Here is a 20784-nt window from a genome sequence, read left to right as displayed (position 1 = left end):
TTTATTATAGAAGTGACTAATCCATCACTTTGAAGTTTTTTAGTTTTGGGTTTCTTTTTTTTTTTTTCATTTCCCTGGTTATATCTTATTTTTTAAAGTCAAAGTCACAATTGCACTTTATCTACTAATTAGCAAGACACAGTTGAAATGTAATTTAAATGTAACCTTTGTGCCCATTTAGCTATCATATCTTCTTTTCATGCAACTATGACATTCGTGTCTTTCATACCAGGGAATCTTGCTTTGGATTATATACATAAGCCATCTGCAACACTTCCATGACATTTGAAAAAATGTTGGAATAGTTATAGTAATAAAAACTAACCATAATTATCCAATCTGTATATGATAACCAAAAAGAGATACTTCTTTTTCACCTTAACAAACAGCATAGCCAGTGGAAAAATCTGACTTGAGCTATCCTTTTGTAAGGGAAGCAGATGTTAAGAGAACTTCATTTAAGCACAGAAGTGAGACAGTGAGGATAAGGACTGATAACAGGCAATACATTTTGTTTTAATTTTGAAAGATACTCTCAAGGAAATTAAACCAGAAACAAAGACTTAAACCAGAAACAAAGACTAAAGAACCATACATTTCTTTGACCCAAGTCAGTACTAACATTTAATTTTTAGAAGTGACAACTATATTAGATTTGCTTATTGGAGGATACAAAAGGAGTATAGCCACAGATTACCAAAAGAATTTGATCACTTCTGACCAAGAGCTAAAAAATGAGGGAAGAAAATGGTCAAGGGATTATGATCAACTGTTTCTCATACATGCCACAAAATTACAAAAAATTCACTGTAGCCCTGTAATAAAACCCTCCCCGCTATTTGAATGAGTTTCAATTCCCAGGTAAAGATGAATCAACAAAATTAAAATACTGTGCTGTTTTATTGGTGTAAAAATCACACAATTGCTAGTTCTGATTCTGCAGAGATACATCCATGCAGTTAAACATCTATGATCCCACAGCCAGAAGAAGCCATTAAATAGAATATCTGCTGTTAGTCAGCAATTAATGCAAATTTACATATGAGATCAAAAGGTGTGTATCATACAATATACAACAAATCCTAATACAGTACATCAACCTGAATAGCAGGATACACTCAGGGAACTCTGTTAATAGTGAAGCCTGTCTATATGCCAGAGAAATAAGGCCTGGAAACAAGATGACAGAAGGTACCCCAGAATTCCTAAGAAGCAAACTGTTCATTTTTTGTTTTTATTTTTTTTTTGCTGGGAATTAGAAGTTCATAGAGGTACTGACACATTACTTGACAATACAATTTGTTATAGTGAAGACTGGTGGAGGTGATCTGTTATTAAAAAGTCATGTGTGAAACATGCAATTACAGGTGGTGCTTAGGTCATGTGTAATTACTATGTTGGGGATTTACACCCAACTCTTTCCACAAAAGAGAGGACTGAAAAAGGTCTGTTTGACAGACTACCAATTGTACCATAAATCTTTATATGCATGCGGCTGAATCAGGGTCATGAATGGATAAAATCTGAACACCTGGCAATCTGTGGTTACATACTCTATAATGGATGTAACAAAAACACAAAAACAAATCCAGTTCATATGGCAAACAGCCTCCAAGAACTCTGTCAGCCTGAATAAGTTGGTTTACTGCACAGAGGCAGGCTTTCTACAATTGTGAACAACCTTCCAATTGTGAAAGGCAGCTTGGGAGGTAACATTGGCTGATGACAGATTACTAGTTTTTCTCTTTTCTGGCACAATAAAGTAAATGCCATAGCAAAAGAAGAGTTTATGTGCTTAAAGTCAACTGATTAGCAATCCTCTTCTCCAAAGATGTTTCAATGGGAAAAAAAGAAACCACTAAAAAATTCCAGTTGGAAATTTTGGCGACAAACTCTGCAAACTCAAGTCCAACAAAGATCACGGTTGCCCACAGAAAATGATGTGAGAGGCAGTGTCACATTCAAGGAAAAAGTTTTTCTCTGTACTGAAATTAAAATACTTAAATACAAAAGTGGACAAATTGACAAAACAGAACCACAACATTTAATGTAGAATACAGTGCACTGAGCTAGATGCATGGATCTTTAAATAGGCTTTGAAACCAATACCCCTTACAAAATTAGTAAATTCACAGTTAACGGCAGTAGGCTTAGAGGTGAGAGAAGGGTCGAAGTTGTTCCAGTTGGACTTCCAGGGAGATTCTCTCTTCAAGAACATCCTACAAAAGAAAGATTTTCTACTGACTGTCCACAGAGAATGAATATTAAACATTTCCTCATGTGATCAAAACTGGTAAATGTCAGCTTCAGTTTTGAGAACTAACGTCCAGGTCTTTTCTAGAATCTGGAGAGCGTTTCCAATAATCTGAATAGAAGATTGGCTATCTAGTAATTACTCATAAATGAAAATCAATACTTTGCTCAAAGGTGAAGCCACTTAGTATTTCTTCATTCCTTTCAAATCACCCAAAACCACAAAGCTGTAGCCAGCTGCAAACCCAACTATATTTTCAAATGAAGTTTAAAATGTTAAGGGGGTAAAAGCTGTCATCTCAGTTAAAGCATTTGAAACTCACATTTCTTTTTCCCCAGTTTTTCCTGTTATATGAATTTTGCGCACCTTGACTCTCAAACAGTAACATGAAATTCAGGCTTGATAGTTTTTAAAATGGCCTATCTTCCAGTCTAGACAGTACATTAATTCATGTTTACATTTAAGATTTTTTTTTAATTAATTAGATAATTAAAATTAGATATCTTAACGTAAGAAAGATGGCAAGAGAAAGATGTTAAGATGTGCCTACAGATAAATCCAAAATAATAATAGCTGACCTAGATAAACAGATGACTACTGTTGTTCTTAAGCTGCAAGTTTTGTATTCCAGACTATTATATTTGTTTAAAAATATTTAAAATTTTATTAAGACTTTAAGGTTTGCTTTTTCCTTCAGAAAGCAGACCACTTCAGCTGCTCTTCTCAATACTGCTTTTAAAGTGTCTGATGACCACAACAGGTACCCTGAATTATTAACACTAAGATTTCTGCTTTTTTTATTTTCAGTGTAGCTGAAAGAAAATCAATACATTGAAAAATGTATTTTGTAGTAGTAAAAGCATCCTTTGGAATTTCACAAAGTGTGTCCCAATTAGGTATATTCTATGATCTATAAAAACAACTAAATATTTTATATCTATATCCTCTACTATGTATATTATTGGTTTACAGAGATGCCTGCTACTGTGCATCATTAACATCTTGCCCTCTCAGGCTCTTCTCTTAAACAGACAATGATTATGGAATTACCTTTAGCTGCTGCTGTAGTTCACTATTCAATCTGGCCAAAACAGTGTTGGTTTCCTTGTTACGTCTGATTGATGCCTGAATTGCCTTCTTGTCTTTCCCCACTGATCTGAGAACATATTAGAAGTATTGTAATAAGTCATTTCGTTGCTCAGCTGAGTATCTCATTTATAGTCCCTCTTTTGTACACGAGCAGAACCCTCTTTTCAAATTTTTTAACTTGTTACACTGTTAATTTTCCCTCTCCTGCCTGGCTCGATTAACCTTCCTTGTTTGCATGGAAGCCACATATCCTTGGTTTCAATGGAACAGCAAGAAGCACGTTTTAAAAATTTGTTATAATCAATTTTCTGAAGTCTCAACACACCGTACCACATTCATTTACCTCAAAGGGACTAATGTAATAGTCTACTTTCATGCTAGGACACAAAGACTATACATTTTGGACTGTTCATAGTGACCATTATTTAAAATCAAACATTACATCTTAACACTTCCACCACTTATCTCCAACATACTTGCAGAAGTTAAGAGTTCACGCTCCAAAATTCAAGATCTCTAAATGGTCTCTCAGTAGCAGAGGCTTTGGGATGATCTTGTTTAAAAACCAAAACCCTTCAAACTGTTAAATTAATCTAATTTAAGCACATTGAAATTGTTTGCAACTCCTAGAACAGAAAGCGTATCTGCTGTTTAAATGTAAACTTTCCAGTAACAGATGTATTTATACACTTCTTGGGTTACCTAGGAATAGATGGCTGTGAAGCAAGAACAGCAGCTATGACACCTGTTTTCTGTGTATGTTCCTCAGCTTCAGGTCTTAGCTCATCTTCTGATTTTAATCTTCTGCGAATAGGCTTTGGTGGTGGAGCAAGTGGGGTAGTGCCTTTACTCTGAAGAGGAAAACACAGTCTATTAATTCTCACAAACTGCATTTTACTTGTAATATATAACCTGGCAGCTTGTGTTACATATTCTTAAAATCGCTTACTGAGCTGACTGAATTTACAACTTATCAGATATTTTCTGATGGACATCTAGCATTCTCATATAGTCTGGAAAAAACTTAAGTACTAAATCCTGCCCCCTGGTGAAAGGGCAGTAAGTTGCTACACGCTGACAAAGAACTGTGCAAGCAGAAACACTATGGTACAGCTGACAACTGCAAATACACAACATCTCAGAGCACACTTTCCACCCTGTAATTATGTGTCTGTAACAAAAAAAAAAAGCTACTGTTAACCAAGTTCTGCACTAAAACTTTTGCTCTGTTTCAAAAATCTAACACTTACAAGCATCTTAATTTTCTGCTATCTCAAGAATAAAGCTAATCATGAACATCTTCTCATGCTAAAATTCACCATACACATGCCTATTTCAAGCACACATTGGGTTCAAGTGGATGTGTATAAAGTTGCTGTTGCAAATCAAAACAGTTGTGTAATTTCATATACATCAGACAACTGCACTCTACTTCCAAGTGTACTTTGCATACCACACTAGTGGGGACATTAGCAGGTGCTTTGTCTTCAACTCTTCCATCTGCTTTGGCAACTCTAAGGGAACTTGCAGAATCAGAGGGCTTTTCAACCTAAAGAGATATAAACTATACTTAGAAAACTACTTCTTAAACAAACGTTTCATTCAGTGACAGTTGGAATAAATAGAAGTATGCTGTGTTTCCAATATGTGAATACAACTAACACCTAAAATTCCAGTTCAAGTCTGCTTTAGAAGCACAGGCTGGAATACAACAACAGTATCTGTTTCGGAGCAAAACCATCTAAAACTATCTTGGTCACAAATACTGTTTTGGCCTGAGAGCAGCTCACAGAAGAGGCACATAGTAAAAAGCTGTACTTCCAGAATCAATAGTCAGACCTGTCTTTTGATACAGAAATTAAGATTCGATACAGAATCTAAAATCACTATAAAAAAAGACAAGATATTTACTTGAAAGTACTCTGCTCTCGAGCATTGTACTCTGGATGTTGGAAGACCTCTGAACAAAGTCAAAGACCCAATGTTAGAAGGCACTGTATAGTACAAAAGAGGCTGTGACCTGATAAAACTGCTACAGCTCTTTTTGCTATCACATTACCACCATTATCTATTTGTTACTGCCAAAGGTTAACCCCTCCAATGGAACACAATGCAACTGTTCCCCATCCACCTCAACGCAAAACAATCATCAAGCTTAACTTAAGTAGTTTTCAGCAGCAGCTTAAGCTAACATAGCTGATTTTGCAATGAGGTACATGGAGAGTGCTCAAAAGCTTCTATGTCATTGACCTTCCTGATTAAAGGAAGCAAGAACATGCTGCTGATAGTTGGGAGAACTTTAAAGCACCACCGGTACTTCTGCAACTGAGGATGCAGAAGTGCCCCAGAGAACGTACAATCTGGATGAAGGCTACAAATTATCAAAGGAAAACATGAAGCAATTAACGTAATAGCAGTAAGCTATTATGACATTAATAGGAATAAACCCTGAGGCTTCCAAACGTTTAAGTCCTGTGTTTGTAGTAGGAAACAGGGTTTTGTAAACATCTTTAACAATCTATTGTAGAAGGATGCCAGAGCTCTAGTCACTTTAACTGTTTGTCCAATGGCTTTAACAAAACCAAGTTACTGGAGTTTCAGCAGATGTTTATGATACTTGACAGTCATCTCATTTATTAAGACAGACTACTTTAAAACTTACCAGTGAGTCATTCGGAAGGCTGGCAAGAGTAAGCAGAAAAGTTTTGCCTGTGTTAAGTCTTAAATGCACAAACATAATTATGTTTGTGCACGTATATGCTAATAAGTTACAATCAAGAACTAAGAAGAAAAGAATTTCTTCTGCCTAGGTGTTTGACAGTTGCTAAGTAAGTGTAGCAGTGTTTAATGTAATTGCTTTCTAGCAATGGATTGGGACACTATAAAAAACCCCCACTGAGTTCAAACAGCAGAAGTAGGTTTTAACAAAGTCTCATAACTGTTGGTGGTATTAAGCAATTGACAAGATCTTCACTTCTGCTCACCTGCAAGACTTCTGAGCGTGTTTCAATTTCATCTTCTTCCTCTTTGTTTACACCTGAAACAGCAAATGCCTCAAACTGGCTGAAGTCTGCAAAATTTGGCTGTTCTGGTATTTGTTGAGGTGAGGTACTGGTATGAGCTATTAGGCCTTCAGCATCTACTGGGCGATGCACATGAGGACCTGCACCCTGCAACAAAATAACAAAAATATTTAGTTATCTCACCAAAGAACAGTTTGTGACAGAATGTTAAAGATTATTTGCCTTTTTAGTGGACAAAAATTTATGTCCTGTTAATAGGACAAAGTGCATCTCATCCAAGACACAGACTAGACCACTCTGTGTTTATAAAAAGAGAGAAATATTTAAGAGAAAAGGAAGTTCAATCAGATGTGCTATTATCCAGAGAATGAGACCAAAGATGGATGCACCATAGGACTATCTAGACTCATTGGACAGTAGATGTTTCTGCTGTAACACAGTCCAGCTTGGCTCTGTCAGGCTTGATACAGATTTTTAGTCTAGTTCTGTAGGGAAACATGCTTATGTGATCACACTGTATGGAATATGTCTGTCATTGTACCCTCTTTCCTTGCAGATGATTTCTGGATCCATTGACTGGATTCAATTGCTGGTAACTCAGATTCTAACAAGTAGCTGCTGCTGCTGAAAAACAACTGAAAAGCAATTTTATCTGTCCCATGTCAGATCTGCACAGCAGTTGAAGGATTCAGCTGGCTGACAGAGAGAAAAAACCAACTTTTCTGGAATTTGTTTTCTACCAAATCAGCTAACTGAACTGACTCAGACCAGGACTGAAAAGATCACCAAGTCAATGACAAAGGAAGAAGTAGGATCACTCCTTTTGGGAGCAGGCATGTTATGTAAAACTATACCCTGTGCCAGACACGGATGGAAGACACACACTTATTTTGCAACACGTTGAAAGATTGCTCTCGCACTCTGTGTTATGGGCTATTAGCTATACAGGGACAGGTAAAGAAATGTGAAAGTATAACTTTCCCCTCTTTTCTACAACTTAGAGCTCCAAAGCCACTCACTCCTCATCAATTTCTACTTAAGTCCCTTCCCATGGTTCCATCAGAATCAATTCTTCATTCAGGAAAGGCCAACATTTGGCTATAGTCTAGGTTTTGCCATCATTTACATCCTGTCGGTTTCAAAAAATACCAAGCAATACCACTCAGAGATAAGTTAAAATTCAGAGTTAGATAAAAATGATGCACCAAGTCAGAGTATGATTTTTCAAAAGTGACATCATCACCTGTGAAGGCTGTGGTCTTGGAGGCACTGCAGGGGGACAGGCAACAACTCCAGCCTGTTGCTGTCCTGTAAAAGAGGCATCGTGTTTGGCCAAGATTGTTACTCTTCACATTACAGTGCTATCTAATTTTTTGACTTGTCAACATGAAGAAATCCTGCATTTTGCCTACATGTTGTCATATCCTTTCAAATTAGCAAACAGACAAAACAAGGAACCAAACATTGATCTTGTCCTTTGTTCCAGCTCAAAGTACAGACATGGTCATACTTTTATCTTAGTCCTTTTTTTCTTTTACCCTCATTATACACTCTTAACATTTTCTCATACTTTGTGATCTTGAAAAGTACTGACAAGTCAGAAGTACAATAAAAACCCTGAAGTAGAGCATCAGAAGTGACCTTTAATCATTTCCTCTGAAGTGAAATACTTAACACCTGTCTCTAATACATCTGATACCAAAAGAACTCCTCTTGAAAATTTACTGGCACATGCAATTCATTGCATGTGGGTGCACTACCAAAATGTTATTACTTGACTTTGCTTCCCACATCCATCTAAAGGACTACAATGCCAGCATTCAGAATTTACTTCTAAATTATCTGTTTAAGCGAAGTGGAGTACAAATTTTAATGCAAACAGGAACAGTGACAACATTTTCAGCTTTTTCATTCAGAAGCAGTGTTTTAAAAACACACTCTAAATTTTTCTTCAGAGGAAAAAAAATTGTCTGCTTCAGGAATATATGTACAGAAAAATAATATACACTAGGAATACAGTATATCTACCTGGGGTAACTGAAAAGGATCTGTTCATGTCTAAAGATGATGATCGAGAATGAGAAGGATGAGGCCTCGGAGGCGGCGGCGGCGGCGCAGCATTATCTGGAGATGTTCCTGAATGTGATCTGCAAAACATATAAGCCTCTGTACTGATTTTAGGCAGCTACAACAGAACTAAAATTCAAAAGTTCTTCAAAGTATGCAATTAAAAAATAAAGTTTGGCAGATGGAAAAGAGCCTGATTGCCATTGATTTTGAAGACTGCAAAATCAGTTTTAAACTTCTGTTATTCTTTGATTTCACAATTGTTTTTATATTTCTATTTAATTAAATCTCCATTATCCAAATTATTCTTATATTACCACAAGTAATTTATCTTTGGGAAACCAATAGCTAGATGCACATCCCAAACAATGATAGTTCAGGAACAGAGAATCCTACATTTGGTAATTCCATCCAGATGTTAGTCACTATGATTTGCAAATTATGTAAGATGTAGTCAACATCTTGATTAGGTTTTAAACGGGTTAAGTTCAATGTCACTGAAGAAGAATAGTAAGTTTCTCTTGGACCTGCCTCCAGACAGATTAAGCTTAAGGATATACCTTAGTGTATGAGATAGCTATTTAATTCTCTGCCTGAGATTTTCCAAATCTATACACTTGGTAGCATCTTCAGAAATTTTAACTCACTCTTAGGTAGGATCACCATCTAGTGGATACCTGTTGTAAGTTCATCAAACACACATGCAGAAAGGACAGAAGGATGAAGTACTGCACTAAGTGCCATTTAAGTGGGATTTATTATATACAGAATTTTTGTACAGCTTCCATTTGAAAACAGCTTGCAGAAACTTCCCAGCTAGTCCAATTGGAGCAAGACAGATTTACTGAATCATTGACGTAAATATGACCACTCTTTTATTCAACTCAAATAAGCGACAAAATCTATTCTATGACTGACTTCTGTAACATTCTTCTATAACTATCATAAGATATAAAACCAGGAGAGGTAAAAGGTACCTAAGTTTCACACAAAACCTGAAATTCCTGAATGTAAAAGTCCAGACAGAAAATTGAGTTATTGCAATAGAAAAATCTGCTTCCTTAATATACTCACCAGGACAATGCTTCTCTAACACTGCGTAACCCTCCAGCTGATAAAATACAAATCCAATTACATTGACTCCTAGGGTCACCTCTCTACCCAGTCCAGTGTAAAAGGCACAAGTAGGATAAAAAAGGGAGAAAGTGGTTTAAGGACACTCCTGAAGTATCATTATCTGACACAGCCTTTTTTTGCTTTTTGAAAATACAGAAAGTACTCTGGAATAATGGTAAGGTTAAGGACAATGTCATCTCTATAGATAAAGTCGCAATTGGTAGAAGAGGTATCAGTGGAAGTAAAAGAGGAAGTGGGAGAAAAATTTCCTGGGTGGACACTGCCGGAATTGCCAGATCTGGACAGAAGCTACCTGTGCCATAAAGCAGCAGCTCATCAGAAAGCTTCACTCATCTACACAAGTTCAGCAAGAGAACCCAACCCCAAATCAGAGATAAAAGAACATGTTGAAACCGTCATGTTGATAGTGCAAAAACATACATAGAAGCAGAACAGACAATCAGATTTGCCATTAAGTAACAATGGAGGAAAGAAGTTTTCAAGCTGCTGTACTGAAATGAAAGGCAATTGTAAATCTTTCTTTGCTACTGAAGTCACCCTAATTATTTTTGTTTTAAAACTTACCTCTGAAACTGATTGTAAGATGGTTAATGGCGTAGCTGGTTTTTAATCCTATTCAGGCAGATTTAATGGCAACAATTAGCACCAGCTAGTACAGCACATTCTCTTATGTCAAATGATGCAGTAGGTTACATGCTTGCGTAGCTTCCTCCAGTCCCTTACTTGATGTCGGGCCTACGACTGCCCTTCATTTTATAAAAGCCCATTATTAAACAAGATTGAGTTACTGTCATGATATTTCTAATTTATGTTTTATTCTTCTTTTATGCTGCAAAGTCACCAGGTCTTTCTCTATTAATGCCTAATGGATATTTTCAAAAACACAAAAAATTGCTTTCAAGTAACATCACGATCTCCTGTGCGTACATTCCCTCCATGTTAAGTCAGAAATCTTGATAAAGACTTTCCGCTTAAACAGGAGCTTCATTTGATTGGCCAATCCCAAACAACTTTTTAGACTACATTATTTTTTGAATTTTCACTTACCCATTACCAGGAACAGCACACATTGTTAATGCTTTAGAAAACAGACTGCTTTCAGATTCCCAAGTGTTAAAGTTAAGAATCTCTTTAGCCATCATTTTACAACTAGTTGTCAAACAATCAGAAGCTCAGAACAGGCTTCTTTAAACACCTTTTATGTTTTTTAGTTGCTATTCTACTGACCGTTGCCGTGTTACAGTGCTTCCAATTTGCTCTGGATCTGAAGTATAGGAGTCCGAACTGTAACCATCTGCTGGTAAGAGAAAGTACAAAGTTTCATATTTGTTTTGCATCATTAATATACCCTAACAGATATAGGTAATATATAATTTCAAATATAGAATTTTTATTTTTAAAAAAAGTTCTATATCCTTGTATTGCTTCCCTGTAAGGTATCATCGGGGCAGGACTCAAAATCCTTGCGTCTGAATAATTGAAGGATCCAGTACAAACCAACTCCTCTCACCCAATACTATGAGTTATTGGTTACTACTGGAATGTACTGAAGAATAAACAATGACAATAATGTTGTATTTAAAATACAAAATATAAGTTTCATAAGCAATGATTTTTAAACACTTGATGTTCTATCACTTCAATAATCTAGCCAACAAGAGTAAGGGACATCCGAGAAAAAAAACAGGCAAGAAGTAAGACATGCTTGATTTTAGAAGTGCTGAAGGATTGTCACCAACTGTGTAAGTTAGAAAAGGGAAAAGATATGTCTACAGTACATGGATTAACTCAGTAGCTTTGCTGCTACTGTTGCACCTTCAAAGCTGATAGTCAGCTCTGTTTTGGACTAAATCTTTAAAAGCTTTCAGCTTTTGGTTAAGGCAACCTACAAAAATGAAGGGTACTATTACACAGCATCACGTAGACAGCTTCCTTAAGGATATCTTTACCCTTAAAAGCTGTGCAAACCTTGAGTTTTTTTCCCCCAAAATGAGGAGTCTCACCAAAATCACAAGATTTGTGTGGAATGAATGTAGACAGAAAAACAGCTCTCAGAACAATTTATCACAAGGGATGATTCCAGAGCACCTGGTAAAGCACAATTCAAGGTGGAAAGTCACTGGAGCAATGACACTCACCTGATCAGTTATCAGTAAAGAGGAAAATTCTACTCAAGAACATCAAGATTTTTTCTGAATTACCCAGTCTCAAAGGATTACTTTAACCTCCTAGGACACTAAAGTTTTCAGAAGTGTTAAGACACATCAACCAGGAGTTAGAGACCAGAATCCTGCAGAGATGACTCTCCTGTTTAGTAAGGCACATTCTTACCTGTTACTTTTTTTTTTTTTTCCTTAAAACTGCAGGTACATTAATCTAGTGAAGTTGGCCTGAGACCTTTACCATGCACCGTCAGTTGAGGAATACCTTATTTCAAGTTAATTTCGGATTAAAAGTTATTTTGCAGGTTTACAGGTGTGTGTCTATTCTATGAGGGCTACAGAGAATTAAATAATGATATCTATATACACGTTCTTTAAAAAAAAAAAGAAACAGAAATTGCTACCATGAGATTACATTTAGGTTTTCAAGGATCAAGTGAGAAAATTAAGTTTTAAGCAGAAGTTTGTTATGTGGTAAATGAAATTCTCTCTCTGATCCAAACATCTCTAGTACTGTGTATATTTCTTAAGCCATTCAGGATGTAATATCACCTAGTCAAACAAGAATTCATGTAATCACACTTCTAAACAAGAAAGAGTAAGTCCTTCTGGACCAAAAAGTTCTACATCATTTCAGTACAAAACTACTGAGTTTACACTGATAACAGAATAAGTATTTCTAAACCAATTTCAAAGACATTTGGACAGTAAACAATTTCAATGGTTATGTAAGGCAAAGGATGGTCACTTAGCAAATGTAATCTTCATACTGCACCAAGACTGGCTAATCCAAACTCGTGAGTTTGAACACAATCTTAAATCTAACAGAATCCTTTTTCACTATTTCCATGATAAGCATGAAAGCATGATAGTTAGGTAAAGTTCCTATTATAAAGGATATTGAGACTTCTACAATGTTATTTTTGTCCTCAAGGAAGGTTTCTACATTTCAATATTAGTAATACAAGTTTATCTCCAGCTTTGTTTGTATTTTGTTATGAAGGTTCTCAGTTCAAATACTATTTTAATATATTGATCCATGAACAGTGGACTATGAGAAGTAAAATAATTAACCTGCATCTAAATTTTGAACAATAAAACACTAAGAAATCTGTACTCTTCTGTACAATGCACAAAAAAGCATGTGAACCTATGAACAAAATATTCTAGAAGAAAAGTTCTTAAAAATATCCATTTATGAAATAACACTTTCAAAACAGCAATATCCTAAAAAACCCCAAAAATCCACTTAGAAAAAGACTTGCCTAAATTAAGATTGAGACTTCCTATTCTCAAATGAATTGTCATAGCCAAACAAAAACAAGCAACTAAAATAAACACTGAAAAATGAGTACAGACCAATAACTCAAGCACGCAGACTACAGACACTGTCACTGATTTAGCATAGAAGGTGCTCAGATACACTATTAAAGTATGACACTAAAGAACATTAAGAAATGTAATCACCAAGACAGCAAGTCTGCACAAAAAAAATTGTTAGATTTATAGCATGTTTTTCAGCATCAGAAATTAATTTTCTATAGTTTACTTGTATTAAATTATTTCTTCAGGATTTACCTGAAAGATGCTAACTACCCAAATTACTTACAATATTGACAAGAGCCATTTCTTCAGAAAAAGGACGGGCATCCCATGATAGACACAGTTTGAGGTACTACAGCGTGGCTTTATATTACAATGCAATGAGGTTTGTTTTATTTCACTACATTCTTCCTCTGAGGGAAGGATACTTCTTGGTATAATTACAGTTACAGTCCTTTGTCAAAGGTTAAGCTATATTCAGATAAGGAAAAAGGAGTACAGAAAGGCTCTCAGAACTTAGATTCTGCATGTAGTAGTAGTTTCCCCACTAAAAGACCATGTTTGCTCATTCTTTCTTTTGCATCAAAAGACTACCTAGTAAAGACAGAGCTCTGCTTGAAAAGCAAAAGATAGACAGGCTCTGGATATTGCTCAGAATGAAGAGTGCCGCTGAAACAAGAGTTCATGGGGAAAACAAAGCACACACTGCAAAAAGGCACCTTCTAATTTACTCCTGTATTACAAACCAACTAAAATACTTATGTCTTAATACTGCGCAGCAAAGGACTCAAATAACAAGTTCTTCAAATCTTATTTTTACTGAAGAAAAGTTTCCAGCTTAAAGAAAACGAAAAATTTCAGAAACAGGCTCCACAGATTCATTCAGGTTACATATAATCTGGGACCTCTCTCAATATTAGTAGACTAATCGAATGAAAATAATGCAAAGTGTTTTGGACACAGGAGACACTGAAAATAAAAAAGGCTATTAGAAGCAAAAAACACTTGAAAAGTACCTAAAAAAAAGAAATCTAGAAGTCTATTGCATTTCCTTAGTAGCTAAATCAGAGAGAAGTGCCTGAAAATTTTGAGGTCAACAGTTTTTCACTCTTCAGCATGTTGTTACATGGTTCTGAGGAAGCAGAATCAAATGCTACTTAGTCAGTTCCACTTTCCATACATTTCAATTTCTCATCCTAAGATTAAAAGAGAAAATAGGAAGATGGAAGAGAGCTGACAAAAAAAAGAACTTTTTTGAACACATATGGCAGGAAAATATCTCCAGTGATATCAGTAGAGCTTTCTTAATTACTACTTCTAATATACACTTCATAACAGAAATGTCTATTCTTTGGATAGGTTTATCTCATTTTAGAGCTGCTGTTATTTAGCACGTTTTCATTCACTGTAGAATATAGCAGATCTACATTTTGCATAATGTAACAAATGAGATCAGAAAGTACTTTGATACTTACTAACTGTATTTCCAGCTGTAAATTTTACAGATGAACTCATTTTATTTTCTTCTGGGAGATCAGGTGGTTTCACAAGTAGTGGGCTAGTAGGGTTAGCATGATCTAGATGGAAAAACAAGCCTAATAAACAAATGTATTCAAACTAGCCTTTACTTCTGATGCCAAAGCTTTACATTAGTTTTCTGCCCTTATCTGAACTGCTGCACTCAAGACTAAAATTGTTGTATTTTAATATTTTTGGTGTTTGAATTATTTTAACTTTCAGGTTTTATATTGTAATAGTGTTACTTCTATTTCTCAGTGTTAAAGAGTTGGGAATCTTTACCTATTTACAAGGCTAATGAAATTTTAAAGGAAATGTATTGTGGATACTATATGCTTGTGTATGAGTTACATGACTTCAGGAAATACTGGCGTATTGGGACACATCTGTAAACTGAGACACTCACTGTTCCTCAAGGAAGGCTATCAAACCACCTTGCTTATTTTTGACCAGAGTCCCAAAAAAAACAAAAAAAAGGCCTGCCAATACTCCCAAATGCTGTCAAGTTTCAAAATAAACTCAGTATTTCTGACCACAGTAGAACAAGATTTATCAATGCAGGTTATGTTCTCCATCTTCACAGTCTCCTTCAGTATTTAACAAGGGAACCTAGACATTCTCCTGGAGGCCCAAATCAAATCTATATCATGATAATCCTCAACTACTCCAAGCAATGATCTCCTATAGATAGTGAAATCCTCACTGCAGCAAATAGCCAATTCAAACTCTGCACCTATCTGAACAGTACTCCGATTCTTAACTTGGAGAATCTCATTAATTATGCTGGTTACAACTCCAGATATATTCATCTAAGGAAAAGAAAAAAAGTCACAGCATGTTTAAGGAAGCAAAGCCAACTCTAATTTTACAAAACTTTCCTCATTAGCAAAAGAAAGTATCCTACCGCTTCCAGTTCTTTTAAGCTCCATTTCCTGCATGTGGATTTTGCTTGGAGTCATTCTTATGGGAACTGGGTGCACAATTGCAGTGTCCTGTGGAGATGAGAGTTAAGTGATGTTAGTCTAGTTTTAAATCATTTTATTAATAGTCTCTGACACCATGCGAAATGCCACTTCTAAACGAAACTTCATAAATTTAATTTTTTAAACAGTTCCAGGGAATTTAATATACCCATAAAACCAAAGCTCTAGAAGCTGAAGTTTCTCTAACGATTTATAAGGTGTAACCTGGCATACTACTTTAAAAGGACCCTAGAAATGTTTCTGTAGATTACTGCTTTGTAAATAGGACCTGAATTTTACCAGCTTTCCACCATTTTTGGCATACCAGATACCTGTTACTTCAAGTGCATCTCAGAAAAAAAACTTCAAAACTCCACTCCTCAGCTTTACTTACGGTGTCTCAGAAAGTTATGGCCTCTTTAAATAGTATGAGTAATTCTCTATAAAATAGGTACTTTGTAGTAGTTTAAGACAAATAGTTTCAAGAGTCTTTAAAATAGTAAAATCTTCTAAACTTTAGTCTAATAAACCCTATGGAATATATCTCTAGATATGTGTTGACCTTACACTCCGGCATTTTCTTTGTAGTTCAGACAAGGGACTCCATTTTAATGTACTTTATAGACAGCCCTTTTCATTCAGTTTGGAGACTGAGTGTAGATAGCTTAAATAAAAAAATCTCAAAGCTTTTCTGTTTGTTCACAAGTAACCTAAAAATACGGACATAGCTGTCTGAGCTTTTTTTACTGTCATCTATATTTAGAATATATGAATTGGTGGGACAATGACAGCACAAAAAAAATCCCAGTTTATATTCTGACCCTAGAAACAAGAAGTTTCAAAGCTACCCTTGTGCCAGAAATTTAATCTGTTCTGACTACTCAATTAGATCCATTTCACCAAGCATAATACATTTACATTAATATTTTCTAAAACTGTTTAAACTGACTCACACTACTCGTTGCAAATATAAGCTTTTAAAACCACATTCTAGTCGCAGCTCAAACACTCTTGTTGCACCAAGTTTTCAGGAATAGTTATCACTTTAAAATACGTTGCGCTTTTTTTCCCCCGTAATGGGATTATCACGCAAAGATCACTCTTACTGTAGCTACTTCAGTCCTCTGCTGTAATCTAATGAGCAGCTACTACAAAAATCGTGTCTCAGTTAAATGGATTTTTATATAGTGTATCAATTCAGATCATGAATCTAATTTTACACAAAACAACTTTCACTTACAATAGGGAAATTATGTTCCTATACTGGGGGATGAATGTACGGTTTTACTCTTTCCACTTATCTTCTACCTCCAAAGCAGCTGCTTTTCCAACAAAAATAAAAGAACTGGACTATGAATTTACTCTTTAGTTAGTTATTAACAACTGCTCAAGAAAGCAGACTCTGTCCTTTGGGAAAGCAGTTGTTGTTCAATAAATCAGTCCTATGCATCACTGTTGAGACTGCTAAAGTAAGAAGTCTGCATACTGCCACTGAAAATTTGCTGTCATTTGTTCTTATTTTCAGATGAAAATAAAGGCTCTGAAGTATCTATTCCCGAAGTCTGTTACATTAGCAAGCATCAAAGATGCCTACTACTCTTTAAAATTTTTCTCAACTACAAGCATTGTAAGAAAACAACTCAAGAATGTGATCTCCCAGTATATTTTTTTTGTATTTCTATTGAATTTCTGTTTATACACACAAGCATACACACACATATACAAACAAAAACATATATATGGCTATATATGAGTTTTCCATATATTATCACTGTTCTACTTTTTAGATTAACAATGTATGGGAAAAATTTCAAACTTCAGATTTCTGTCATTTACTAATTATGTATAAAAATAAATTACTATTTTATTGTGGAAACACGACTGTGATAGCTCTTCACTGTCGAGCAATTATACACAGTAAGAAACAACTATAAACTGATTTCCACCATGTTTACTTCCTTAAAATATAAAAATACAGTACATTTCAACCAAAAAAAGTCTCTCTCAGATTAAAAAGGGCTGATTTTAGTAGATTAAAGTAGGACATTTTCATTTGTTTTGAATATTTACTAAGGGCAATTCTGAGCACAGAGAACAGTGCAGTTTGGAGTCTAGCTTCCAGCATCTAGAAATCCTATTTCCACATAAATATCAGTATTAACTTTCAGAGTGGAGCATTAACGTATTTAAAATATATGTCTATTTATGTACTATATCTTTTCAGAAGTGACCTGTTTAATACTAAAAGCAGTTAAATGCGTATTACGTACGCCTATTATATTTTGTTATATAATCAAATGGACACTAACATTGTAATTAATTAAATTTAAACAGACACTAACAGTGGTAATTAAACCCGTAAGAAAAGCAGGATGAAAGCAGCAGCTAAATACTTAAGTAATTTTAATGCATTTCAGAACTGCTTCAATGTCACAGCTGTGAAGTTTAAAACCAGCAAAATCTGAAACACTGTAGAGAATTTCTGGCTCCCAAACTTGGCAAGTTATTTAACTACATAATCCTTCAGAGCACTCCTCACCGAGTAAAGCCTTAGAGCAGTACAGGTTTTAGCTGGAGAAATACTAAAAGCCTTGTTAATAAGTAACTTGGTGAAAACATTAGGAGTATGAAATACCACACCCATTAAAGCCCAGTAGTTTTTTCAGTGAAGCTGGCATTGTCAACTCCTAAGAGTTTCTGCAAATCAAGCTCTGCAACTTGAAAAAACCCCAAATAACACTGAAGACAAAATTTAAAATGGGACTGGTTTATCACTGGGAGGGGCCCTTGTGTTAACTTATAAATATTTTTCAAAAAAGCAATGCATTTAAATACTTTGTGTAATACAGGTTTTGACAGCAGTGGTATTATATCAAAACCAAGGGAAAAAAGCATTCTTTGCACTCAGTCTTAAACATGAGCAGTACTAGAAAATTTATATTCCTAAAATAAGCAAAAAAATTAAGAAGCCTGCCACCATTCCCCAAAAAGCAGTCCATGAAATCATGCATAACAGCTAATTACAATGAATGGAAATTCAGTGTTAATAAAATTAATTTCAAACAAGCAAGCTAAGTGATTGACTTACAGGATCAGCTGGTGCAATGTTAGAATCAAATTGGGTCAGAGTTTGTGAGCTTGAAGAGCGTTCGCTAAATGTCTCCCACTGCTGAACAGACAGAGGAGAGAAGTCAGCATGATGAGAAAGATGGGAGCAAAAGATCACTGAGGAGATTTAGCATAGTAGTTCGGAGGTTGCACTGGAAAGTACTATATTTGCACTGGACAGTACTTGACGACTTGGAAAGCACACTCATGCACATTAAGCATTTCTGTTTCAGTCTGAGATTGTTGTGCAACCAAGTTTGTTATCTGTCAATATTAATCTTTACATTCACATTTCATAATGAAGATACAGGTGCACAGTCAACACAGAAGTACCTTCAGAGTTCATGTTTGCCAATGAAAATCATACAATAAAAAATTTGGTTAAGCCATTCAAAAACTGTAAAGATAAAATCGGTGCCACGTGGGTGTATTTGTAATTATAAAAACCACAGAAATGCTCCTCAGCTTTGTAGCTGCCGAGTTTCAAACGTATTTTGTAAATGTTGATTTTCTTACAAAATCCCAGACAAATGAAGACTGAGCAGAGTACTCCAATTACACCAGTTCAACTTGCCAGTGCAACCCCTGAGAAGTGATTCTATGCTGTAAAAGAGTATTTTTACAAGTCTAAATCACTGACAAGGCAAAGAATTAAATTCAAACATACTGTTGATTGCTGAAAGCAAATAACTTGATCTCTGAACAGTTTTATAAGATATAGGCATGTTGTATCAATACATGGTTGTCAAGAGTCCTCCTGTTTGGTAAGTCAAGCTACAGCCACAACTGGATCAACAAAGTACCAAAGTACATAAAATTAGTCTGTGATCCAGAAACCAGATTACAAATCACAACAGGAATGCTAAACTTGTTATATTTTGGTAAAATAACAAGTAAATATTGACAAAGTTTCAAACACTACAACAAAAGTTACAAATACAAAATTTTCAGTGCTCAGAAAATTTGACAAAAACGATGTTAGTATAGTTGTGAAAACAAATCAATATTCTCGTCCCACCTCTATAGGCAAATCAGTGTAAATGATTCCAGAAGATACAGTACAAACTACATGGTGCTAGTCAACCTATTCTCACGTGCTCCTCTGCACCAAACTATACTCAGTGAACGAACTGTATGTGAACCTAGTCTAAAACAGTTATTTCAGAAATAACTCTTTATAGAAATTCCTAAATAACTGCTTTCAATCAGCTGAAATTAAATTCAGAAAAAGATCAACTAAATTTGTAACTGCTTTCATCCGCAGTGCCGCTCCTTGTAGAAACAGAACGTTATGTCCTCATTACAAACTTTAAAATAAGGCAAAGGTTATGAGACACTGTTTATATGGGTTTTTTTGTTGTTTGTTTTAGAGACACAAAACTACTCCCTTTGTGGACAGAATCTAACGAAACCATTTTAGTAAGGATGTAAGTTTTCCCCTTCCTAACTGCTCTGTCCCACTCCCTGTACTGAACAGCTCATCTCTGTGTCACTCCACCCCTTTGTGGAGAGGCAGCATTGCGAGTAGTTTGAAGCTATACAAACATGTTGAGTGAGCCAGTTATTACTAAGTCAGAAACTTAATGGCCAAGTTCTGCCAGCCTTTCCCCCGATTTGGCCTCCTGCATTTACACAGCTGCTCATTTTCACGAAACACACATTAATTTTAGGACTACCACTGCCCTTTTAAACTTGATTTGGCCAGTGGCTTCAAAGTTACTGGTGAGACTGGCAAACAGGCCATCTGATTACAGAAATAGTTTCTTAATTTTTCAAAACTTCCATAAAGACATACAGCATCTATGTTATATGTAAGATGAATGCTAAAATATTATTTTTTAGAGATGGATGCTGAATTTACCTCTTATTCTACTCCTCTGAAGCCAAACTGCAGGACATTTATTACTTGTCCTTATGCTCCCTAGCTGGGCACAGACAAAGGAACACCAACACCTCCTGACAGCTCTGGGGAATATGCTGTTTGTGCTCCATCCTGAAATACTACCAGAAGCTAGTTACTGCTAATTCCCTGGTTAATAGAAAGCTACACATATTAAGGATGTACTGGACTGCATCTCAAACTCTGTGCAAGGTTTAAGAGCATTGACAATACAACTGATCAGCTAGGATAAAACTCCCAC

The 20784-nt window shown here is 35.5% G+C and overlaps 1 protein-coding gene across 9 annotated transcripts in view; it reads right to left on the bottom strand.

Annotated features, from left to right (window-relative positions):
- Window positions 1–881: 881 nt before the first annotated feature.
- The window catches only part of REPS1 (RALBP1 associated Eps domain containing 1), a 66939-nt gene continuing 47036 nt past the window's right edge, over window positions 882–20784 (bottom strand). For 3 of the 9 annotated variants that reach the window (XM_068406560.1, XM_068406586.1, XM_068406604.1), the window contains exons 10-20: window positions 18624–18704; window positions 15478–15565; window positions 14531–14632; window positions 10798–10867; window positions 8395–8513; window positions 7610–7674; window positions 6328–6513; window positions 4797–4892; window positions 4046–4194; window positions 3305–3410; window positions 882–2219 (exon numbers count right to left, since the gene is read on the bottom strand). In XM_068406560.1, the coding sequence (XP_068262661.1) occupies window positions 2151–2219; window positions 3305–3410; window positions 4046–4194; window positions 4797–4892; window positions 6328–6513; window positions 7610–7674; window positions 8395–8513; window positions 10798–10867; window positions 14531–14632; window positions 15478–15565; window positions 18624–18704 (1131 nt within the window). In that variant the 3' untranslated portion in view covers window positions 882–2150. The remainder of the gene's footprint in view (window positions 2220–3304; window positions 3411–4045; window positions 4195–4796; window positions 4893–6327; window positions 6514–7609; window positions 7675–8394; window positions 8514–10797; window positions 10868–14530; window positions 14633–15477; window positions 15566–18623; window positions 18705–20784) is intronic. The other 6 variants (XM_068406579.1, XM_068406595.1, XM_068406610.1 and 3 more) reach the window with 4 other exon arrangements.

Source organism: Nyctibius grandis, chromosome 1, assembly GCF_013368605.1.
Source record: "Nyctibius grandis isolate bNycGra1 chromosome 1, bNycGra1.pri, whole genome shotgun sequence".
In the NCBI taxonomy this organism is placed as follows: domain Eukaryota; kingdom Metazoa; phylum Chordata; class Aves; order Nyctibiiformes; family Nyctibiidae; genus Nyctibius; species Nyctibius grandis.
This window is presented reverse-complemented; position numbering and strand designations above follow the sequence as displayed.